This window comes from Myiozetetes cayanensis, unplaced genomic scaffold (genome assembly GCF_022539395.1).
Source record: "Myiozetetes cayanensis isolate MyiCay16 unplaced genomic scaffold, myiCay2020 scf7, whole genome shotgun sequence".
NCBI classification, from domain to species: Eukaryota; Metazoa; Chordata; class Aves; order Passeriformes; family Tyrannidae; genus Myiozetetes; species Myiozetetes cayanensis.
Window position 1 is genome coordinate 5484926 of NW_026087964.1, and position 25829 is coordinate 5510754.

The window sequence follows — 25829 nt, forward strand, 5'->3', positions numbered from 1 at the left end:
AGTGGTCAGTGGCTCAGAGTGCTGATGGACATCAGTGACAAGTGATGTCCCTCAGGGGTCCGTCCCAGTGTTATTTAATGTCTTCATTAATGACAGAGACAAAGGGATCAAGTGCACTCTCAGCATATTTGCTGATGAGTGGTGCAGTTGACACTCCTGGAGGATGGGATGCCATCCAGAGGGACCTGACAAGCTCAAGAAATGGCCCATGGGGAATTTCATGAAGTTTAACAAAGCCAAGTGCAAGGTGCTGCACCTGGGTCAGGGCAACCCTCGGTATCAGTCCAGGCTGGACAAACAGACTGAGAGCAACCCTGCTGAGAAGGACTTGGGGGTGCTGGTGGATGAGAGGCTGGATGTGACTCGGCCATGTGCTCTCACAGCCCTGAATGCCAAACATATCCTGGGCTGTACCAAAAGCAGTGCGGTCAGCAGAGTGAGGGAGGGGATTCTGCCCCTCTGCTCCACTCTGCTGAGTCCCCACGTGGAGTCCTGCATCCAGCTCTGCGGTCCCCAGGACAGGAAGGACATTAATCTGCTGAAGGGGGTGACTCACAGAGGTGAGTCACCAAGATGGTCAGAGGGATGGGACACCTCTCCTGTGAGGACAGGCTGGGTTAGGGAGACCTAATTGTGCACTTTCAGTACCTGAAGGGAGCCCACAAGAAACATGGAGCAGGACATTTTACAAGGGCCTGGAGCGCCAGGACAAGGGGGAATGCCTTCAAATTGAGAGTAGGTTTTGATTAGATGTTAGGAAGAAATTCTTTACTGTGAGGTGGTGAGGCACTCACCCCAGAGAAGCTGTGGATACTATTTTAAACTCCACTGAATTTGGAAGCTAGACAAAGAAGCCTGAAATTCCAGTTATTTCAGATATAAGGATTATCACGGTGAACCGGTTTGGATCATGGACATTATATGTATAATCTCATAGTGCGTAGTGTAACTACTGATCTACCAAAACAAGCAGTTTGTGTCACAACATCCACATTTGACAGCTGCTTGATTCAGACAAGGGAAAGAATTTTCTTCTCCTAGTTGGTGACTTACAGTAACTAGAAAGTAAATACATTTATCAGTTTGATGAATGAGCCTATCCTGCAGCTATTCCATGTGAATTAGATTGCTTATTGTTCTAGCTAATGGGTCCATCATTCTGAAAATAATCTACTGTCTCCAACATTTCCCCTATGGTTAAGTCGGCATTCAGAAGCATTTAACAGGGAGCAGTCGCAGGAGCCTAATGTGATCTTATAATTTAAAAATACCATCAAAACCCAGTGATTAGTCACTGGCCAGGCAGCATGAGTAAGGAAAGGTCCCCAAAGTTCTGTTTTGTAACTGAATTATCACTTTTACTGATAATATGACTAGTGATTCAGAGGCAAGAGCCAGATCTATATATAGGTATCTATAAGAAAAAATGAAGATCTATACATCTATAATTTCTTAATCTAGTACTCAGGAGATCCCCTGCATCTCCATCTTTCAGAGATTATACTGAAGGAGTTAATATTAGAATGCTTCCAAATAAAACATCAACTCCATCCCTACTTCTTTACTGCTGCAAAGGTGGAATACTTGCCAATTAATAATAGATGTACTGTAGTCTCAGTAACTAATACAGATAATTAGAAGTAATCAACAAAGTAACTGTGGTAGAGACTATGGGGAAAACAGGCAAATCCCACTAATTTGTTAACAAAATATTCAGAAAAATTCATCCAAGAGTTTTAGAAGAACTCAAGAATGAATGAGATGAATTATTAACCTCTCTTTTAAAACTTTCTTGATGCTTAGAGTCTAAAGGTGGCAATCTCTAAAAATAAAAAGGACTCCATGGAGATTCAAACAACTCTGTTTCTGTGAGCCTGATGTTCATACCAAGCAACTTGACAGAATACATCAAAAGCTAAAATAAGTAGGCAACAATACGAAGGTCTGTCTGAGAAGAAGTAACGTGACTTCTGCAGAGGGAACCCCTTGAGAGCTCTGTGAATGGGTCAAGAAGCTTGTGAAGGATGGTGATTCAGCTATCAAGCCTCTGGGTTTTTAAACAGGTTCTGTCAAAATAACTCACTAAAGGCTTTTAAGAAAACTAAGGAGCTACAGCATAGGAGGGAAGGGCCCAAAATGGATAAATGATTCTTAACCACAAATAGGGAGAAGCTAACACACAAGGTCTTCTCAGAAGAGTGAGATGTCACTGCTGAAGTTCTTCAGCACCCTGGGAGTTTTGTTTTCATGTACAGTCTGTAAAAAAGGGAGAGCAACAAGGTCTGAAAGGTTGCTACGAAAGCAAAATTATTCAGGGTAATAACTCGAACAGACTGAAGAACTGCCCAGGATCTTAAAGTCTGAATAACAGGTAATAAAATGGTGAGACTCAACGGGTACACATGTGGAAAACCATTTTAACATCAGATATTGAATGACAGCCTCTGAGGTCACAAACAATGTCTTGGGGCTTTAGCAGACACCTTCAAAAAGAACATCAGCACACCACTTGGCAAAAAAAATCCAAAGTCAAACACTAGGAACCACTGAAAAACAACAGAAAATAATTATGCCACTGTGCACATCCATGGTTTTCTCATATCTTGAGTAATTGTAGTTCTGATTCACTTATTGCTAAGAGGAAATCATATAATTGAAAACGGTTTGGAGCAAGAGAAAAGGCAGGATCAAAGGCATGGTCAATGTCTGGACAACTTCTCATCAAGTAGGCTGTGACTTTTCCAATCTGAAAAAGTAACAACATGGACAAAATGTGACTTAGGTTCTACAAAATCACAACAGGTGGGAGAGGCCAGACAGGAACCAGAAGCAAACAAAAGGACACAGAGGAACACAGACTTACTCTCTGTTAAAGGACAATTCTCAGATAAAGTTTTTAAACAGTATTAATAGAAGCTGGACAAATCAGTGGAGAAGTTATTACATTCACAAAACATGGGAGACTGAAAAAGTAGCTTTTATATATATATAATTTCATTATATTTTGCAGATTTGTTCTCATAAATTTCATTTACTATCCTACCCAAGGCAAAAATTAGTAGACAAATTGTCAGAGTTTAGTAAATGATGTATGATTTATCAGGAAACTAATTAAATATACAGTAATTACTTTTAAGCAATATTCAACTTGAAGTGTTGCAAAATCATGAAATGTCAAAGGGATTTGTGAATTACTTAAGTCCATTCAGAAATCCTGTTGTAAGGCCTTGAATATGACCATGTTTGCAGGCCTAAGATAGCAAATATTCAGAATAACCATAAAATAAAAAATTCCTTCTCAAAAGTTTGATCCTTGTGCATGCTAAGTTCTATTTTACCTGTAATAGGAATTAACTCCAGGCCAAAGAACTCTTGATTCTATTTCCATTACCAGTAATATATTTCATAATTCAATTGGTATGTTATTAAACAAATGTTTATTTCTGCAGCCTTTATATTGTGGTTATGCTTCATGATTCAAGCTACCTCCACTGTGTTATGTGAACTCTATAAACATAAAATGAGAGATCCTGCATCACACACACACAGAGTTGTCACAGAAATATAGAAAACAACCATCTCTAATGTCTTTCCTCTGCTTCATGACATTAATACTTCAGGGAAACTGAGGACATTACTCATTACAAAACAGGTCATCCCCAAAAACACTAAACTGAAGCAAAGTGAGGTTTTCTACTGATGTGTGTAAGATCCCTAATGTCCAATCAAAGTTGAGCTGAAGCATGGCATTTTCTTTAATACAAATATTATTATCTCCCTTTTACTGAGTTCCTTATAGTAATTAAACATGCAGAACCTCAATCCATGACTACTGTTCTTCCATCAGCTTTGGCTGAAATGGTCCAAGAGGTTTAAAAGGCTCTTCTGCACTCTGTTAGGCTCCTTCAGCACACAGACATTCCCAGATATGCTCATGCCCACAGGCAACATGATCAGATTAACCCCGTTCTCACAAATGAAGCTAAGGTAAAATGGTGTTTAGGTTCCAATTTAATCCCATTCAGTGATGCAGAAGTTAATTTTTTAGTATCTGCCAGACACACTTTTTCTGTAAAACAGTAAAGTACAATGGAAATAATGATCCAGGTACCATTCAGCAGCAATGCCCTCTTGGATACATTAAGCAGGTAATGTAACATTGATTCAAATGATATAGAGGCATTAGATGATTAAAATTCAGATGACCTCCAAGTGTTTTGCAGAAAAGCTGAAGTCCAATAAAAAGCCATCTGCATTAAAAAGTATATGGATAAATTCCTTAATCCTGCAATGCACTATTGTCTTTAAAATCAAAATTAATAATACACCAATCACTACAGTACAAGGATACAGGAACTTATGTACATGCAAATTACTACAACACAGCAAGTTGCTCTTACCTTGAACTAGATCTTGACTTTACATCTTCCTTTGCTGTCCTTTCACTACTAGCATCTTCATTGTAGTCCATTTTTTTCTCACATAGTTGTTTTCTCTTCTCCCACTTCTTCTGCTGATTTGAGATGCTTTCTGCTTCTCCTTGTGAGTCGCTTTCTGCTCCTACCTGTGAACCTGAGGAATGTGCCAGGCACTTAGAGGAGACTGGCAGTTTTTGCTCTTCACTGCCAAAGTCTCTTTCTGCTAACAAAGCAGAAGTTTCAGGTTTTAATGTTTCCTGCGCAGGGACTGAACTGTCCAAGTTATCCACATGGTCCAGTTCCTTCGACTTCACTAATGTGTACGAAGCATTTACAACACCTCCTGGAGAATGTTTAGTCTTTAAACCTTCAACACCGTCCTCCCTGCTGTCTTCACAGCTGCCACAACACACACAGGAATTAATTAGACAGTTTGTGGTAGCTATACTGAGTTTATGGGATTCATCCACCTCCTCATTTGCTAATGGATGAGCGGATCCAGGAACACAACTAATAGCTGCTTCTGGAGTTGTGACTGGGGATTCTGAGCTAGAGGGAGACTTAGGATTGAATATTACAGTAGCAGATATTTTCATTCCCCCTGTCCTGTGAGCAATCACTTCTGCTGTTTCTGCGTCATCACCATACGCATCCCAGCCATTGAGGTATAACTGTGAGTCCGGACCTTCTAGACAGCTGCAAGAATTTGGAACTGCAATGCCAGACACCTGCTTTCCATCTTCAACATTGTTATTATTGCTTAAGTCACTTTCAGCATCTTTTAAAAGCAAAGTTTCCTCTGTCTGATGGCCGTTCTCATACAGCAAAGCATCTCTATATTGCAGGTTCTGTTTTGAATCGTGGCAAGGGTTATTCACCCAAGCAAAAGTATCACTTACTGAATCCAACCCAGCAAGAGCTTCTCCTGCTCCATCTAGGTCATCCATAAAAAACACTCTGTCCTCTTCATCGGTTAAGTTGTCAAGATGGTGCCGTGTTGGTGAAGCTTCTGTGCTAGAACTATTTCTTAGGGTAGGTCTGTGAGCTGGAGACTGACAGATGCTTGGAGGGGAAAGCAGAGAAGACATTTCATCTCCGACTCTGTGTACCATCCTGTTCAGCTGTTCCAGCTCCTGTTCATCATACTGCATCGAACAAGCCAGCTCAGCCTCTGTGTTCTCAGCTTTTGCTGAGAGTTCCTTTGGAGGCAAAGTTGCAGTTAAGCCTGGTGTAATGACAGAAGGTACTTCAGGATCTGCTCTAACAGGAAAATCTACATCTTGAGAGATGCAGAGGTTACGTTCCAGTGTGTGCAGTTCATCCTCAGTTAGTGTTTGAAGCAGATCCCTGAAAATGAAGAAATACACACGTCACTTGGCACTTACAATCATAGGAGGCACCGATGTTACAGATTTTCAAAAAGCTTTTACTGTTAGTGCAGAAATCCAGAACTTGAGGACACAGAGTACCTTCAAATGTGTAACTCACAGTGCATTTGGCATTCATATTTAGAACACGTGACTGCTGATGCCTAAATTTGAGATTAGTCATGCAAACTGGGTATCAAATGATAAACATGCTTGCAGTGAAGCCCCAAAATAAACCAAAACACACAGAAAAATGGAACCTTCCCCTCCCTATCTACTTACAGTGAAAATGTCACCCACAATTAGATATGTTTGGTCATTTCAATTTTTTAATTCACAAATTTGACTTTAATTAGCAAACTAATTTGCCATCCTTCAACTAGATTCTGGAAAATATTCTGCAAAAGAGTACTGCAGAAGTTTCACAGCATTATACTGTCAGATAAAAGAATTAATTAAAAATAGCAATATCACATATGCAACACTGATATCTGGAATAGGGATTAGATTCACTGAAATAGGGATTAGATTCACTGAAATAGGGATTAGAAATTGGCTCTCTCCTGTCTTGAACACTTAGCTCAGTGTTCTGTTTTGGCTGGGATAGAGTTAATTTTCTTCACAGTGGCTACTATGGGGCTGTGCTTTGGATCTGTGATGAAAACAGCCTGATAAGCCAGGGATGGCTTTGTTATTGCTGAGCAGGGCTCACAGAGAGCCAAGGCCTTTCTGCTTCTTGTACTGCCCCACCAGCGAGGAGTCCTGGGGTGCACAAGGAACTGGGAGGGGACACAGCTGGAACAGCTGACACAAGGACATCCCAGACCACGTGGCATCATGCTCAGTATATAAAGCTGAGGGAAGAAGGAGGAAGGGGAGATGTTTGGAGTGATGGCTTTTGTCTTCCCAAGTCATCAATATGTGTGATGGAGCCCTGCTGTCCTGGGGATGGCTGAGCACCTGCCTGCCCATGGGAAGTGGTGAATTAATTCCTTGTTCTGCTTTGCTTGTGCACGTGGCTTTTGCTTTACCCATTAAACTGTTTTTATCTCAACCCATGAGTTTTCTCACTTTTACTTTTCCAGTTCTCTCCCCAAGCCCACTGGAGCGGTGAGTGGCTGCGTGGGGCTGAGCTGGGGTTAAACCACAACTCATTAAGGAGTTAAGCTTCTGCATGATGTTAAGAATCAGGCAGGTCTAGAAGCAAACATTTAGCGACTTAGTAAACTGTGTTTTCAAGAGACATGCAGCATCTCCAGTGTTACCAAGTGTCCTCAGCATTGCAGTTTAGGACTATGAACACCTGAAAATAAAGTGTTATAAGTGCTTTATAACTTCAAAACAAATCCAAGGACACAGTAGCACTTAATTTTAGATCTGAGTTTCATTTATGCTATCCTTCTCAATAAGAAGCCACATATAAATGTATCCTCTGTCAAGAACTGCTGCCAACATTTTCAAAGACCAGTAAGTATATTTTAGCATAAATGAATGGGTGGTAAAAGCATGGCCTGCTCAACAGAGGGTAGGAGTCCATTATTCCTCATGTGTTTGGGAATTATTTGCTAGCAAGTGACATACAGCTGGCACCACAATAATAATAATAATCATAATATGCACATTTTAGAAGAATTCAGTCTAAACAAGAGGACCAGAAAACCTGAAAGAAACATTCAGCACATCTCACATCTTGATTTCCAGTCAATGGTTTACATTCTTAATTTGTTAACTCAAAGACCAGCTCCTGTTCATCATACTGCAAAAAAATTTTTTTTGCAAGTACCATCAGTTTTCCAAACAGCTCAAAAAATACATCACTGGTATTTGACTTGTGTATCAGCTACCTAAAATCTAAAAAAATCTTACAGTGTAGATAAGCAAGCCTAAGTCAGAATAAATCTGTGGTTATGCACATTCCACACAATTAACATACTTGGTTTTTAAATCCTGATTTATGACTATTATGAAAAAACATTCTAAGTCTCCAGAAGAAATACCTTATAAGAACAATTGCACCATCATACCTTCCCCTTAAAAAAAATACCATTTACCTAACAAAGCTATAAATAAGTATTGCTACCTGGCACACTAGAACATTTTAAATACCTATACATTCCTTTCTTTTGTCTAAACAATATATAATGATATCATCTTATTACTCAGATCTTGTATTTAAACAATAATCAGTGTCTGTAAGAGAGTAAGTACTTTAACATTGTCTTTAAAAACAAACTAACAGAGAATGATTTAAGTTTTAAGGTCAGCATGAAAATATCAGCAATACTTTTGTTTATTTTTGAGATAACTATACAACAGAATGAATAAAGATATAGAATAACATGATTGTTGCCATAAGGCTTTGTGCTATGAATTTTCACTTTGTTAGTTTTTACAGAAACACTGTGGTGTAGGATTCTTTAAGCATAAACAAGGTAATGTAGGATTTTAAAAACAGTTGGGATTTTAAATTTAAAAAAAGTACAACAAACAAGTAAGCACACAAACGTAACAGGGAAGGGGTTAAGCTTGTCCCTCACCTATGCAATGATGCTAAAAATATCAGATAGTTTGGGTCAGGCCAAGGTCCATCAAGTAGGGATGCCTGGCTCTGATCACAGATCCTAAGGAAGAGCAAAAGCACAGGACAGACACACAGTGATGTCTGCTGTGTGAGTGCATCCTACCGGCTGCCAGCAGCCTGTAGCTCAGGGATTTCTGAACCAAGGTGGCATCCTTGTGTTCAACAATCCTCAAAGAACTTTACCTGCATGGGTTAGAAGGTGAGTGTCAGGAACTGACCAACAGTAAACTGCTTAAACATCAGCTACGCTTCTCCACACACCACAGTCACACCCCCTTCTCAAAACAAGAGGTAAGAATGAGCAACTTTTACAAACACAGACTACACAAGCAACAGTCAAAGGAATTTGCTTTCCACCCAAGCTCATCAGCATAACTGGGAATGATGAAATGGGCCCAGGGAACATCTAAGATTGAATCTTCTGACTTTCAGCATCCAGTCTGGGGTTCTGTTCAGTCTCCAGGACACCACATGGCAGCACTCAGGATTCCTGGATTCCTGGGTGCCCAGAGCTGCTCTGCTTCCTTTTGAAAGGCTGCTCAGACCTATCCAATACAGGTTTCACACATTCATTATAAAATAAGCCCTGGAAACACATATTTACTTTATACTGGCTGGATTCACTGACTTGAATGATGAACTCTATTTCTGCCAATAATACCACCTCAAAATTTAAGATTATTTGTGTGCAGTTTTGAGGATAGTAGACAAAGCCTGATTAAAATAATCATCATCATCATCATCATCAGTGAAATCAGCTGACAGTCCTTTTCAGGTGAATCAGATCCACACTGCCTGCAAGGGTAACATAACCACTTGGTTTATATGTGGTAGTCTAGCAGCCCTGAAATTTCAGTAGAGAAGTAATCCTGCTTTAAATTCAAAGGAAATATACTCATTTTCCCAATTCAAACACAGGAAACTTTGCTATTAACAAATACAGGTTGCTCTAAAAGAGGTTCAGGCAATTATCTTCACTGCTCTGGTTAAAAATTCCCTAGATTCACCAGCCAGTTTTAAAGGTGACAAATGTTTGATTAACAGTTACCTTTTAGATACACTATATATTTGTTTATACAAGATTCACTGCCAGCATTAGGAACATGCCCTATTTTAAAATGCCTATGTAGATACTGAGAACAAAAAAAATGCCAACCAGTAATATAGAAGGAAACGAGAAATCTCAGTAAAATACTAAACATCAGACATCACTAGTAAATTGTAAGTTTAACTAAACTGTAGCTATTTCAACAGTTCATTTCCTTTCTGTTGAAGCACCTTTAACTCTTTGTGCTCATAAGCAAAAAAAAGAATTTCTCCCTCTGCTTTCATTATTCAGAAGCCACAGGTAAAAAGAGCTTCTGCAATCCACCCTGACAGCAGCAGTGTGCTTTCTTCTCAGAGAGGCTTTAGAAAACACTGAATTTAAAATAGTGCATGTTGAGGTTTCACCTGCTTTTACTCTTTTTGGCATTGTATCACAGGAAGGCAATCTAGCTTTCAAAACATGAAGAACATTTTTCTTTCAGTGGTTACAGCTACTGGCAGAAAAACAAAGCAAGTTCTTCAGACGTGCTCTGCTTGTTACAAGTAGTAGTAGAAATTTACTTTGCCTGTTGCAAAACCAATCAACATATTTTACTCTACTGCCAATATCCAGGGTGCAGAAATTACTTCTTCAAAGATCTGAGGCCAGATGCCCATTTAAAGACAAATTTGTCTAAACAGAGGACAGGGCCACAACACCCCTAATCTTGTGCATTCCTCAAGCCTCCTCCATTAACTTTGCTCCTATTCTGACTAGAATTTTAAATTGTCTTGTTTTCAGAGAACAGAGCTGCTGTGCTTCAGTTCATGCTCTGAGCAGAGCTGTCTTTATGGAGCTGACACTGTAAGAACACAAGGCAGGTACAGGGATGCCACATGCACCTTCCTGCTTCTGCACACCAACACCTGCAGATCTGTTCAGATAAATCAACACTGAGAAACCCAAACTGATATATAACAAATAGCACTGGTACTCCTTTACTGAAGAAGTTTTAAATCAAATAAAGGTTTTGAACACGTCCACCTTGGAAAACCTAACCAGTTTCCCCCCACTCCCTGCCCACACTTCAAAAGAATACAAATTTCACACTGCCCCCCCCCAGTCGTTTAACACACCGACAGGGTGCATGCTGCATTGGATTTCTAGTCAGTGACACAGAAAGGTCTCAGTGTGCTTAAAATGGTATGATCCTCTCATTCTGCACCACTTGATCTGCAATCTGCTTGATTCTGCACCACCAAAATCCACTGGGGCCCTGCCTTCACTTGTAATGGTCCAGAAGAAAGCACCAGGCAAGCAAAGAGCTCTGAAATAGGGCAGAATTAAGGAGTACTGCAAAGTTCCCTCTGAAAATCTCTGTAAAGCAGCCTCACGTGTATATCTGGTACAGATAATACTTTATCACAAGAATGTTCAGTGTCACAGGCATCTAAGTTAGATATCTAAGCATATACCAGATGATATGCTTTGCAATTCCTAAGCAGATTGCAGTAGTTGTGCAGAAATGGTTCAAATGTCTCAGTTTCGAAGGAAGAGAGATAACACTACTATATAATTACGTATTGGTACATGGATAAAACACCAACGCTAATGTCTCACATCCAAAATAGAAGTCAACACAAGCACCTGGCTTAGATATTAATTAAAACATTCAAAGCTGTAATTTGCTGCTCGACCTTACCCAAAATCTAAGCAAGAACCCTTACTGCTTTTGCTCAGAGAGTCTCAATAATCTCTATTGTTTTCAAAGTTATCAGCCACCAATAGGAAACAAAAGTTTTCCTAGCTAATAGGTATTTTTCTCCGCTAGTTCTGATTTAATTATGTGGATCCACATAATTAACTACAGTACTTATCTTTGCCTTACGGATATTTTAGGATAATATAGTTTAAAATTAATTACCTGCAATCCTACAAAATAATCAGCTGTGTATTTGATGTTACTCCTTGAGTTAAAATACTGAGTTGGCTAAAAAGCTGTAGAACTTTACAGAGAAATTCACTGGGATGTGATCACATTCTGCAGTAAGATGTTCTATGTTCTTACAACAGGCACACAACTGCAGTACAAAATGCAACTATTTTAACAGAAGACTCTTGAATCTATTTTCATGCCTTAACTACTGGTGATGGAGACTGGAGAAAGACTCCAGGAAAAAACACTCCTTTTCTGGGGAGTAAAAATATTGATAGAAGTATCTTATTCCACCTTCCTTTATAGGTTTCTGTGAGCTTTCTCATAGAGTAGGAATTGTAGCCTGATGAGTTAAAAAAAAATCTGTGACAAGAAAAAAATAAATCTAGATAGCTCAGGTACTTCTAAAAGTAATTCAATTACCCTATATGAACAGCACACTAATTTGTATCTCATTTGTTACTTTCATTCAAGAATATTACTAAAGGAATATAGTAATACATATATATTGGTTTTTGAGCCCAGTTCTTGCCAATATTTGAGCTCCTGCAATTCAGAGACTGCCAGAGATGGAATTTCTCATTACTTCTTGCTTGAATTTTTGCTCTGATAGATGCTATCTCACTAAGAACACTTTGCAAACTTTGTCTCCTAGACAACTGAAATCACATTTCTTAATGTTCCCTTGACAGATTAAATATAAGTCTTAAAGTCTATCAGAACTTTTTCCAAAACTGAATATGAAAGAACCTTTTCATTTTTTAAAGTTTGCACTGAAAATTGCAGTTATTGAACAAACAAGCATTTTACTAATCTCTTTTCAACCCCAGAACTAAGTTCACAGTAACTGAAAATTAAATGGACAGAGCAATAAACTGACTTCATTGATTTTCATTTTCCATGCTGTGAAATACAAGGAGTAAGCAGAAAGCAGAGATTAGAAGTATATTAGCTTTTACATATCCTTTTGGCTTTAGTCAGTCAGTGGACTGCTGGTGAAAATATCTGTGATAGCCATATATTGGGAATAGGGTATTTTATCGTAAATTTCATGGACTTTTTAAGCTTTGGTATGAATAAAGTCTTTTGCCCTTCTAACGTAGGTTTTGCTCCTCAGTTAACGTTGCTGTGCTTTACTCAATGTTTTATAAAATCCTAATCACTCAAAAATCCCCAACAAACCAAACATCTTGATTGGTCTATTTTAATTCTCAGATTTCAATATGGATATCACTAATGTACCTAAAAATAAGACTTCTAGATAGAAATACTAGGAAATCCTCAAGGGACACAAGAAGATTGGTCCAGATACTCGACAGAGCAAACTTCAGAAACAGGACCCCTCTGAACCATCCCTGACAGAGTTTACATTCTCCCTCAGGAGACACTTCACCTCGAATGGAGGAGAGGAGATTAATCTGGATTAACTATAAGAAAACTATTCTTACATCAAACTGTCACTGTGATATCCAGGGAAGGCAATAAACAGGTGAAAACTGGACACAAAAACCCCAAACCCTGTCAAATTATCTCTGCAGACTTCTAGGAACAAAATTTGCAGTTGGTACATAAATTTGAATTTTAAGAAAATAATAGGGTTTACAAATTTAGAAAATTTTAACACCCAAAGGGCAAATATAAAAAACCAGGATGTAGAGATCCTTTAAAGATTCAGCTGATTTCTCCAAAGTAGGAATCTTCTGAAGATTTCTAAAGACCTCAGCTAAGAAAAAAATATTTTAATACTCTTTATACTTGAGCCAGAGCCCACATCTCCAATGGTAACCAAGACTGAAGTACTGTGGAAAGAGGTATATATAAAGTGATCCATCCTGTAAAAACAGATCCACAAGATGAAAAACTGATAGCTGTTTCTATTAGGTTAAGAACTATCGCAGTATTGCATCACAACATAATGAGAAAATGTAATAAGCCCAGCTAACAGTAACACTGATGCTAATTAGAAACAGAATCTCCCAAAAATAAACTGTAACTTTGCTATTTCAGGCATCATCCAACCATGAGAAGATCTGAAATGCAATAAAGTGATACTCAGAAAAAAAGAAACTATCACAGAGATTAAAAGTTCAGAAGACTCCTGTGAAGTGAAAAACTGCATTTAGTTATTTCACGGGTGTATCAGGCTGATGAGAGGAAAACGCAATTTGTGGTTAACATAGCAAACAAATACACTTTTCTAAGCATTTATGAGTTCTTTTTCAGGTCTCTGATTTTCAATTCAGAAGAGACGCAGTTACAACTATCTTTTATTACTTGCCTTATTTTTCTTAGCAAAGTGTGAAAAGGTCTGAAGAGTTCAGACATATCTTCTGGTTTATGGTCCAAGTTTAATGGTCCCTCAGAGTAGACAACAAGGCCACTGCAATTCAAACACATGCATGAACACACAAGAAAATGAGAATTTCATTACACAGAGCAACAACTGAATAAAGTCAGAAAAGCAACTGTACATAAACATTGGAACTATATTTAACTTACATCTTGTTATCCTATTCTTGTCCTATTCACCCACAGTTAGAATTAATTGGTAACAGGGAAAAGATCTCTTCCCCTCTGTTCATCCCTCCTTCAACATGGGAGAAAAAGCAATGAAAGAACATACAGTTCATTTCATTGCTGCAGCCGACTGATTAAAAAAAAAAAAAAGAAGAAACTTACTATCAAGTAAGTTGGGGAAAGTCCACTGATTTGAGAGACTGAAATGGCTTTTCCAGTCTAAAAAACTTCTAGGCAAGACAGCTGACTCATGAGCTCCTATTTTCCTACCTCTAAGGTAAATACAACCTGGTATTGACATATGATAAAAAAAGAAAACAGATTTCCCAAATTACATAAAACACATTTTGATAACACCATGCTCCATGTACTTCACTGCAGATATCTCAATGGCTCCTCCTGACCAAATCACTACTGCCCAAACCAGTCTGTGTGTCGGGGATTAAACAAAATTCACCTTCTTCACCACATCTGCTGCACTGTAACAAACTGCATCTCCACTGAGAGTGGACTCTGCCCACACTAGGAATCACTCTACTTAAAACTGTTTAATCCTCTGCCCACTGCAAAACCAGTGTATGTTTCTCACAGGCAAACAGATCACATGTTCTCACACTCAAGATTACACAGGTTTTCTTTTCCCCAGGCCATTTTCCTCTTCCTGCCCTTGGAGTCAGTGCTCTGTTACTCAAGGTATTTCAAATGTATGTTCCTTTTCTTAAACTCCAATTATATGTTGCTTCAGCAAGGTATCCAGCATCCAAATCGTCCAGAGTAACAAAGGATCCTTGGCTGACAAGACTGTCAAAGTCTTTTTGCTCCTCAGTCGTTCCCTGTGTGACCACCAAAGACAGCAGCAAAGCTGATGTCACAAGTTATGTGAACTCCACTTAAGTATTAAAAAAAAAAAAATACCAGGGAATTAGGGTTTTGAGGGTAGGAGCAGAGGAAGAAGAGATGAGAGATGAAAGTTGAGGAAAGTCGCTTCTTTTGCAAGTCACTCTTTTTTTTTGGTGGCTTAAGACCAATTATCCTGTTACCAGGGATACTTTTTTTTTGTATGCTTCCCAGGCTTCAACAAGCAGGTTGCCATGAAGTGATGCAGTTATTGCTGACTCATGTTCTGCCTAAACAAATATTACTGCTTTGCTCAGTGGCAGCTTGAGGCTGCTCTCACCTAACTTCTACCTGATGCAAAGTCACTGTTCCTTTGCCTTTCCATAGAGCTTAATTCTCAGAAAAAATTAAAAGACAGAAGTGGGCTACAGCACTACAAAATAAAAAAAAGGTTATGAAATGGCTTCTGTACATGTATAACATTTGAGACTTCTGAATATAGCTCTAGCATGGAAAGAACTAAAAATTGTGAAAAAGTGTGTCTTTATATTTCCTCTGAGGTTCAAAACCACTGACACCTGTTGGGATAACAGACAACATGCACTGTATAACAGGAATGTGATAAACTGATGTCTGAAAAGAAACCTTAGACAAAAATGGCCCTGAAAAGTATTTCTTAAAAGACTGAGCAGATCCAGCACTTCTCCTTGCCCAGATCCTTCCTTCTTATGAGGACACAGGGCCACAGCCTGACAACTGTGCATTGCATCCATTTCGGATTTAAAGGTTTCTCCATTCATAGTCCAAAAAAAAGGCTTAAGTTTCTTCCAGACAACATTGTATTTGGATGGTGCAGCTTTGCTCTGGAACCTCAAATGGTAGTGATTTATTTGATTGATTTTCAAAACATTGGATAATTAGGAGCAGTTAAACTTTTCCTCTTCTCTATCCTTCTTTGTAATTTGGGATAGAAATGGTCTATTTTCCAGAGAGCCCTTGGTTTTCCATTTAGTCATGATGTATTCCTCTTCACTGTGTCTTGCAACAGCTTCAAATTGAGTTCTCACATTCCTGTTGTCTTTCAGTAATCAGATTATTACTGTTATTACTTTTAAAATGACAGTTACAGACAATATCCTATTTAACAGGAAAAACAAGGCACGGGGATTTCCTGAGGAGAAGCGTATTACACTCGGGATTTGAGGTTTCTTATTCTCCTCAATTATACTACTTATATTAGCTAACTTTAAAACATTCACAATGGTAAAATATTAAAAATATGCTGGCTTTACTCCAGAGAAGCTGCTGTCTTAGTAAATCATGAGGACTCATTAGGAAAAATGCGTCTGATTTGTTCAATGCTGCAAAAACTGCGTGAAGCAAAAACACTGTTACAATTTAGTTGTCTTGAGTGGTCAAAACAGGACACAAATCTACACATAAGTTACACATGTTAATACTTTCCTTGAAGAGAATTAAGCCTAATTCAGTGGTTCCAATGCAGTTTGCCACGATAATTTCTTTTGAACCCAGAGTCACTGAGAAAATACACAAATCTTACTGAATACTTTTGGTTTTCAAGACTTGTATCCTTAAGTCATACCATTTTTGACTGACATAAAGTATGTGCTTTCAAAAAATATTTCTGAGAACATGACATTCCAAAGACTGATGTTCCTAATTTTTAAATTTTGTTGGAGGATGTCTGATCAATTGTTCCCGCTTTCTATATTTAGAGATCTAACATTTTTTTTTTGTCTTGATATTCTACATGAAACTGGTAATCATTTGTACTGATTTAAAACATAATCCTCCTCTTTAACTTTTTTAAAGAAAGTACAAGCAAACTCAGGTAAAAGAAAATATGTCAAAATTCCAAATGCATTTTTTCAAATCTTCAATAAACCTTTAAATGAGGCAGAATGGAGAGTAGTTAAAAAATTACTTACCATACAATGGCTAATCTTGGAATTGTAAACATTAAAGCTGGTTCATAGTCATCTATCATATCTTGAGTGAGGTATCCAAGCCTTAAGGCTCTAAGTAGAAGAATAAAATGATTTAGTAAGAGATCAAACTCTTGAAGAATACATTTCACTAGGAAAAAAAATTGAAAAAATTGTTATAAGCCAAACCAAACTGATAGTATTTAGCTTCTGAACTATTTTTGTACAATCTAAACTTTGTATATTACTGACTGCTTTAGTCTTACTTTAAAAAAATAGTGTATGACAAAAAGTTAATGTAAGAAAAAAATTCCCCTAAATACTTAAAGTTTTTACAGAAATCCAACCCCAAATTTATTTTTATGCCATATTCCTTTTTTTTACCATTTCAAGTCAAGCTTCAGCCTGTTGCTGAAAACCACTACTAAGTTTTTCAACTAAAGGAAAGATTTTTGAAATAATGGGAAATAGGAGAAAGTATTTCGTTTAATTTTCAAATACAAACTTCTCTAATCATCTAGTCCAACCCCCCCAAAACTACAAAACAAACAGCACAGTTCTACACAGTGACTATTACTGAAGTCTCAGGATTTATTGTAGGTTCAACCCCTTGGGGCCATTCACTTAGGAGCTGACTCAATGCTTCTTGTGGGTCCCTTCCAATTCAGAATATTCTCTAACATTTGGCGGAAACTTTGTCGTCCTCGAATAGCTTCTCCAATGTCTTAAGCCCCTTCTAGACTAAACCCCACTTTGATCCGAATTTTTACTTGGTTACGTTTTCCAGGTTTCTTCACAATTTCCCAATTTCCTCAAATTTCATAACATCCTCAAATTTCCTCTCTGATTTGCCCATATCTGCTTAAGGTAACACTCAAAACCACACATTAGCCCTGCTTTTGGTCCCCAAAAGAACGGAAATAACTTTTTCTTATTCCTTGTCAGCACTCGCCTGGCCAATACTGCTGGTGGTGGGCAGAACACAACACAGAGCCAGCCCTGCTTGGTACCAACAGCAGATGGACACACCAGGGTGTGGCCCACTCTCATGCCCTGTTCCTTCCTACAGCCCACTGTCAGATTATCTGAAATTGCAAATGAAACCCCACCTTTTTCCTCTTAGTGGGCAAGTACAGAATCACAGAACAGTCAGGGTTGGAAGGCACATCTGGAGATCACCCAGTGCAACTCCTTGCCAAGGCAGGCTCACCCAGAGCAGGTGACACAGGAACACGTCCAGGTAGGGTTGGAATGTCTCCAGAAAGGGAGACTCCATGATCACCCTGGGTAGCCTGTTCCAGTGCTCTGCCACCTTAAAAGTAAAGAAATTCTTCTTCATGTTGAAGTGGAACTTCCTGTGTTTTAAGTTTATGGTCATTGCTCCTTGTCTTGTCCCTGGGCATCACCAAAGAGTCTGGCACCATCCTCTTGACACCTGACTTTCAGACTTTTACAGGTATTGGTGAGACCCCCTCTCAGTCTTCTCCAGACTCAACAGGCCCAGCTCCTGCAGTCTCTCCTCACAGGAGAGATGCTCCAGACCTCTCATCGTCTCTGTGGCCCTCCACTGGCCATGTATATGTAGAAGCTGAATATGTGTATATGTAGTAGCTCTGATTGATAGAAGGTAATTCCTCCTACTTGTGACCTTCTTTGAATTGCAATCCTGTCTTTTAAAGTGCCTGAAACATCTCTGATCCTGGTGTCACCTACAGATAGTGACAGTGTGATCTGTCCTTCATTCCTTAATGAAAGGGTTGACCACACCAGACCCAGGGCCAGCTTTGCAAGTTCTCCTCATATGACAGTAAAACACACTTATTCCAAGGGTGTTCTACAGTCAACTGGTGTTTAATAATTCCAATCAGAATCAGGTTCACTAGTTTCCTCTTAAGAACAGTGTTGCACTGTTCAAAATCCCACTAAAGCTGAGTATTTCCCCTGCTGTTGCCCTCTACTGCCCACCTGCTAGGCTAGTTAATCTGTCACAAGAGGGAAGAAAAAAAAGTTGTTCAACAGAGTACATTTCAAATTCACACTTTTCTTTGCACCTTATGCTTCTAAAAGAACTTATGAATTGCTTTTTTTCATCATCTCTTCATGCATATAGAGTCAAGCTCCAGACCTGTAAGACTTTAAAGAGTGTTTACCAGTTCTTTATGATAATCACTAGAGGTTAACAATTATTTGAATCACTTCCCCATGTATTCTTGCATGAAATACCATCGAGTCTTGATGCCTTAAACAGCTCTTATGTAACTTATGTACATACCTATAACTAGGCATAAGAACATGAACAATATGAATATTTTTATTGTTGAATTATTAATTTTTGTAGGTTTTTTTTTTTTTAATCTAGAAAACAAAAAAGCACAGGTTTCTGCCTGGCAAGCACGCTTAATACTTTTTAACTTTGTATTTGGATACTTACTAGAAAAGCAAAATATCAGGTGTTTTGTTTTTCTTCAAGACTACAATAAAAGTATTTCTATAAAAGCTCAGATAGATCCAGTCCTTCACTTACCTCTCCACAGTTTCACAGAACAGTACGATTACCTCTTGCTGGACGTAGTATTCTTTTGGAGACTTCACAGGTACCATGGCCGACACATAACTACAAAGGAGATAAAATAACATACCGCTGTTTTACCTGCCTTAACAAATAAGATTAGAAATAAACCCAAACCTAGGATAAATCTTGTTAGAAACATAACCTTTCCTGCACTATTTTGTATTTATTTTGGCAGCACTCACTATGGAAATTGTACAGTGAAAGAATCTATAAGAAATACAGCCAAATTACTTATTGCAGACTGAGGCAGTGGAACTCAGTGGTAACTCAGCAATATAATTACACACAATTAGCTATCAGAGCTCTCTACTGTGGGGCACAGGGAGGTTGGTCCTAGAAGGATCTTTATTGCCACATCTTGAAGAGTGAGTAGTTTACTCTGCATTTCCTTAAGAAACTGAGTAAACCAAACATTTTATCTCCAAAGTTTTTACCTGAAATCAGATTAGTGAAACTTCAGTTCCCCAGAGGAGACAATTTATGACACTTAAGGTTTGGCCTCATTTCTATGTGCAATTACCTGCAGAAGCACTAATTCAACAAGGTTAAGAAACACTGGTAAAAGCTAAGTGGGTTTCTGTCACTGTACTACTTAATTGTATTCTGCAAATGACCAATTAACACTGAAAGAGAAGAAGTTGTTTGCAAAACAACTGTAAAGAAAAATGCTATATGCATAGAGTTGGTACTGACAGGCCAGAAACTGCACAGGCACTCCCAAGAACCAGTTACTGATTGTTATCAGTAACACTCAAAACCACACTTAAAAGCACTTTTTGAGGTAATGTTTTCAATTAAAATGTTTTTCAGTGTAATAGAATAATAATGTTTTTCCTAACCAGAAAATAAGTGCTTACCTGAATAAAATAATTCAGGGGAATATGTGTATTGAGGAAGGGCAAAGAGTAATGGGAGACAAGACAGGTTATTCCCAAGAAAATTTAAAAGACTACTCAGTTCTAAGAAACGTGTTCTGCTGAAGTCAGGAATGACTGTATTATATTAGGTCCATAAATTATCATCCCCATTATCTTGTCCATGGTCAGCACCACAAGCATCTAACACACATGCAGGTAAGTTGGCTTAAACTCTGAAGGACACCACCAGATGTGGTCAATGTGACCTTTGATGCAAAAAGCAGTTACTTTTCTCACCCCAAAAGCAGTTATTTTTATTTTTGCTATAAACCTCCAAGTCATTTTTCAATCTCAAGTTTTCAAATCAATGAGTTCCTGTGTTTAATTATGGCTTATGTAAAAGCACTTCCTTCAGCAGAATTCAATTTGCCTTAAATTCAGTGGGTGCATCTTGCCTGTATCTCCAAGCACATGAGAACAAAACCTCAGTCTCTAGAATACTTTTTATCATTCTTTTCTTTTTAAACATCTCATATTTGTTGCCTTTGCTACGACAAAGAAAACATTAAGAGAAGAGATTTATGGTTTCCTTTTGTGTCTTGGAAATTCTCCCTCGAATGCCATATGCCAGTATACAAATTGGAGATTATAGTTTAGCTGGAGAGAGCAAATGTTGATTGCTAAAAAGCTATTTAGTTTTCTTTTCATTATTGCTACACTGAAAGGGAAAATAAATCTAACAATACAACAAATAACTAAAGAATTCAAATACCATGATAAAAAAATTATACTTTTTCCATTAAGCAAGAACAGAACAAAACAGCCTACTTCCAAAAACCAACAAGACACACATAACTTCCAAAAAACAAACAAGCCGCAGTGGCCAAGCCAATGCTCACAACCCACTTACTTCAGCTCTTTTACCTTAATTCAAACTCAGCAAAAAGGACATCAAAATGCTTGAGTGAGTCTTTCATTTTTTCTGTGTAGAGGTTCAAATCCCTTAGGGCCTGGTCCCGAATGATGTTTCTGACTTCCTCTAGGCTCCGGGTCAGATCCTTGGCCAACGGCCTCATAGCCATGCTCTCAATTTCACGATTCATGATAATCGAACCAGCAGCCAAACACTGTGAAATATATGAAGAGATAAAAATACTAGTTTTTACTAAGTTACTTTTGTATTTAAAAACAAAGCACAAGATGTTCCATTTAATGCTTTGAACAAGGGTAGTAATTAGCCCCAGTTGGTTGCAAATTATTAAACAAGTGAAAGATTTAAGACTGATATGTCAAGAGTCATCAGCTTTCACGTCAAAGGTTAGGGAGCAGCTCAACCAAGGCAACATGAGAATGGGGGGAGGGTTCAAGTGCAAGAAGTGCTGACAGAAGAACTTAAAAGCTATTTTCCCACTAGTTAGGCAATAAGCACTGTCAAGATACATACTCCATGTATACAAGGACTGCCTGCATTAAAGGGATGTGAATCCAGCAAAGTTATGATCTATGGACTGTTCTGATTCAGGTTAGACTGCTGAATTTCATAAAATGTATTCCTTATAAAAAGAACAGAAATTCTGCGACTGTGATGTCTTTCACAACAAAACTGGTTACACTGGCTATCACAGCACAAAGCCAGTTACACCAGTATTCTGCTTCCCACAGAAATTGTGATTATATTTTACAGGAAAGAATATAAAAACCAGGTCACCGAGTGATGCTTCCCTTTCAGTGTCTGGAAAGCAGCTATTTAAGAGACTTCTTGCCCCAGGCATTATACATGGACTCCTTTTGACCAGCTGACAGAGACATTAAAAGTAGATTTTTACTGTAACACATTAATAAAACTTCTCAAGAGTTCTGTTGTTGAAAACAACTGCTGGCTTTATTCTTTTATGGATCCATTTGGAAGACAATGAGCCCTGCTATAACACATACTTGCTGTATTAATGGAAGTATTCTTATTAATTGAAAATATATAAGGTGGTTCTAGTCTTCTAGTCTTAAAGATCTCCTTTCCCCTTGCTTTTTTTAATCTCCACTTGCAGCTGAATCCCTCCCCTCTCCCCTGCACTCCTGTGGATGGGAGGTATTTCTGCAGCTCTGTAAGGGGGACCTGCAATCCCAGCCCTTTCTCGGCAGCCTGATGCACTGATTTGTGTTTTAAGGGCACTCAGAGGAGACCATGGTCTTACTTCTTATGAGTCAAAGCAGTATTTGTGGGAAAGCATGGATAAGGCAAGTGTTACCTGTTGACAGGTACTCTCAGTCTGATAACTCAGTGATTGCACTGACAAGTACACAAGTGTATTCTCAAAGTCCACAGAGCCTTCCTGCTACGTGAATTTACAGGAGGACAGTGCCTACAGCAGTAGGAGTTTGCATTACATCATCACTACATATGTTACTTTTGTTGAAACCAACAGGTGTCTGCAGCCTGATGTAATCCCAGTTTGTTAGATCTGGAGACAGTGAAAGTTCAGTTTGGGAAGAGCAAAGGCATCAGCTTATGTAACACAAACAGTGAATAAAGGGAGAGGTGTTTTTTTCTGTTAGAAAATACTGCCTCAGTGATTCCCTCAAGCATCTTCCACAATGCAAGAAGCCACTACACTGGCTGGCACTTTCCCTGTGTTTTCGCTGCTGTAATCCCAGTTTGTTAGTCCCTTAGAGTACAAAAAGGTGATGGGATTCACTGGGATTTGTAATGGATGGTTGTACAAAGAATGACCTCCAACCAACACGGCAGACTCCCATCAGTTTAAAACACAGGATGGTGTCACCCGGATGATGGCAGTGACTGACACATGATAATGAGAAGAGAAACCGCTGTGGTTTTTGCTGAGGACAGGGTTGCAAATCACTGACATTCTAAATTAATTTTGTAAATTCTATCTGAGACTTCCCTGACTCAGGGGAGCCTACAATTAACAACTGCCAAAAGCAAGTTTCAGAAGCAGAACATAAGGAGGCATATTGGACTGAACAAGACAGGAACTCTTCATGGAGAACGTGCACTTAAAAAGAGGAACTGGTAGAGAAAAGAATGGCTAATAACAGGAGCAGAAGGATTGCTTTAAATACAGGAGAGGAGAGGCAAAGTTGAAAACAGCACCTGTTGTGCAGTGAGATGTCTAGACTACTCCCCTCTCAAGTCTCAAAAATCCATGAAGCCTTAAGTCTCCCTCAGGCCAGCAGAACTGAAGATATTAGGTTTATCATTAGGTTTATCACTAAAAATGCCACAATGATTTATTTTTGGTTTTAGCCAACAGACATCAGTACTAATGAATAAATATTCTGCATAACACATCCTTTTCTCTGACACTTCAGGTTTCCCTCAGTAAAAATAATTAAAGCTTATTCACTAAAACAATGCCTTGTTCCTACAGGTTGCTGTAGAATCAAGTCTTTGAGAAAAAACAGTTAAGAGAATTGGACTTCAGTCTTTTGCACGGGAACCATTATATTTTTACTGTGAGAATGAAACAAGCAAATGATGTGCAACAAATGACAGCTCAAAGTTACATACATTTATGTGAGTTAAAGTATTACACAGCCATTAAAATCAAGTGACAGCATGCACTTGTTTTTGTTGGAGTTTAACTTTTATACAGATAAAATTCCCTAATATACTTTTGTTTCTAAAGTTTTTAAAACATGAGACACAAGATGGCCCATCAGGATTTAAAAAAAAAAAAAAAAAAAAAAAAAAATCAAGAGTATTTATCAGATGCTAACACACAAAAGAATAGTTTTGAGAGCACACAATTATGAAAATAAACTGGTGTGCTGTTAGCTCAACCAAAGCCAAAACTTTAAAGAATCCCCTTCCACTAAGCACTCAGAGCAAGTTCTTACAGATATTTACTTTGTTCTGTAATTATATTTACAATTTTCAGAAAAGTCTCAAGATGCACTTGTGGTTTCATGCCATAAAAAAAAAAAAAAAAGAAAAAAAGAAGTGTCTATTAACCCCAAGCAATAGAAATATGACAGACTTACCTCTGCTCCAAACCAAAGCTGTCCTGCAAGGTTGTCATGGCGTATTTCCTCAGGAAACTTAACACAAAAGTCTCGGTTGGCCCGGTCATGTGGAATGCATTCATCCATGATCTGATTTATGATGTTCAAAACATTATCCTGAAGCAAAATATAGGACACCATATATATATTGTTCCCAAAGAAAACCCACAACTTTTTTTTAAAATTTTTAATAGGATTTAACAGTGAGGCACCAATTAATTAGGATGGATTGGAAAATGAAATACTGAACTCTCATGGTCTTCATAAACACAGAGAAAATAGAGGATAATATTGCACAGAAAGAAGAGTACCAAACTTCAATCTTCCTAATTTTCCTAGAAACTGTTTCTCAGGTTATTTGCATTTAACTTTGGCTACTTTACCAGGACTTCTGATGAGGAGGTATGGTTTAAAGAACTCATTACCTTCAGCCATTTATCTCCAAAATATCAGTAAATAAACTAGAAGTACAAGTCAATTATGCTTCTTCCATTTCCCCTCACCAACCCCAATGATATGCACTTCATTATTCCCCAAAAGAGCACCTGAAGCTGCCAGAAATTGGGTGATATTGTCACCACTGTGGTGGAATAGACTTAACCACATCCTAGGAATCTAAAGCAGGCAATCTCCACACTTGAGCCCCCAGTGGGCAAGGGCTGGTGCACTTACCTGCCACCTCATCCCCCAGACATCCAGGAGGATAAGGGGGCACTGCACAGGTCAGAGTGGTAATAACTGCTCTGATCTACATCCGCACCAGGACAACAATCAAAGACCTACAAGCAGTTTCTTGATATGCAGTAAATAATCTGTATTCATTTATTTGAAAAGATAATTTTCACGTCCCCCTGCTGGGAACCGCACGGAATTTGATTAACATAATAAAGGTAGATTGAGAGCATGAAAAAGGCTGAGTGCTTTCATTAAAGATGTTTTGTCTGTCTCATGCTTCTTCCACTATTTACAGAAATCATGTTCTATTTAAAATATTTTTCAAGCAAATACAACCAAATCAGTCTGTACAAAACTGTTAAACAAACAGAATTGCTTCAAGTCTACACCCCACTGTTTTATTTCCCTCTGCACGTAAAGAATAATAGAAGACAGGAATTTTGAAGAAATCTGCCCTGTTAGTACATTCCCCATGGAGAAAGACAAAACCTACTTAACCACAAGAAATTATTCACATCTTCTGCAATTTCTGTGCAGATTGCTGCAACTGCTGTTGCTACAAAATAATCTAAACATTAATGCTGTAATCACAGTTGTCTTCCACCAAAATAAATGAAAAAATTAACCACTGGCAATATTTATTACACATTGGTATAAGGTACTTGACGCATAAACAACTGAAACATTTTTACATTTAAGTATTTTTTGCAAGGCTGTAATGAGATAACATGTTTCATTTCAATAAAGTTAAAAACAAACAAACAACACTCCTTATGTTTAAAAGACACTGTTACACAGAACATTCAACCATGTCCTCTAAACAAATTTGAAAATCAAATGCTCCCTTCCTTCCACTTCTTAATTGGTGGTATTGAGTTTACTTCTCTCCCTATTATTTAGCTAGGTCTAGCTGGGTAGTCAAAATATTTTCAAAGCGGGTCCCATAGGAAAAACAACTCCTAAACTACTTAGCTCCTTCCCAAAGTTACAGAGTAAAGAATGAGACTGAGGATAAAAAAAAAAAACACCAACATTTAAATTGTAGAAGGGCATGAGTCACTCATGATGTATTT

General features: G+C 38.2%; 1 protein-coding gene across 4 annotated transcripts in view; it reads right to left on the reverse strand.

The window, feature by feature from the left end:
* The window catches only part of ZFYVE28 (zinc finger FYVE-type containing 28), a 150690-nt gene that overhangs the window by 39060 nt on the left and 85801 nt on the right, over window positions 1–25829 (reverse strand). For all 4 annotated transcript variants that reach the window (XM_050337808.1, XM_050337810.1, XM_050337809.1 and 1 more), the window contains 6 exons: window positions 24061–24198; window positions 20983–21185; window positions 19154–19243; window positions 16633–16722; window positions 13608–13709; window positions 4401–5765 (listed from right to left, as the gene is read on the reverse strand). In XM_050337808.1, coding sequence (XP_050193765.1) covers window positions 4401–5765; window positions 13608–13709; window positions 16633–16722; window positions 19154–19243; window positions 20983–21185; window positions 24061–24198 — 1988 coding nt within the window. The remainder of the gene's footprint in view (window positions 1–4400; window positions 5766–13607; window positions 13710–16632; window positions 16723–19153; window positions 19244–20982; window positions 21186–24060; window positions 24199–25829) is intronic.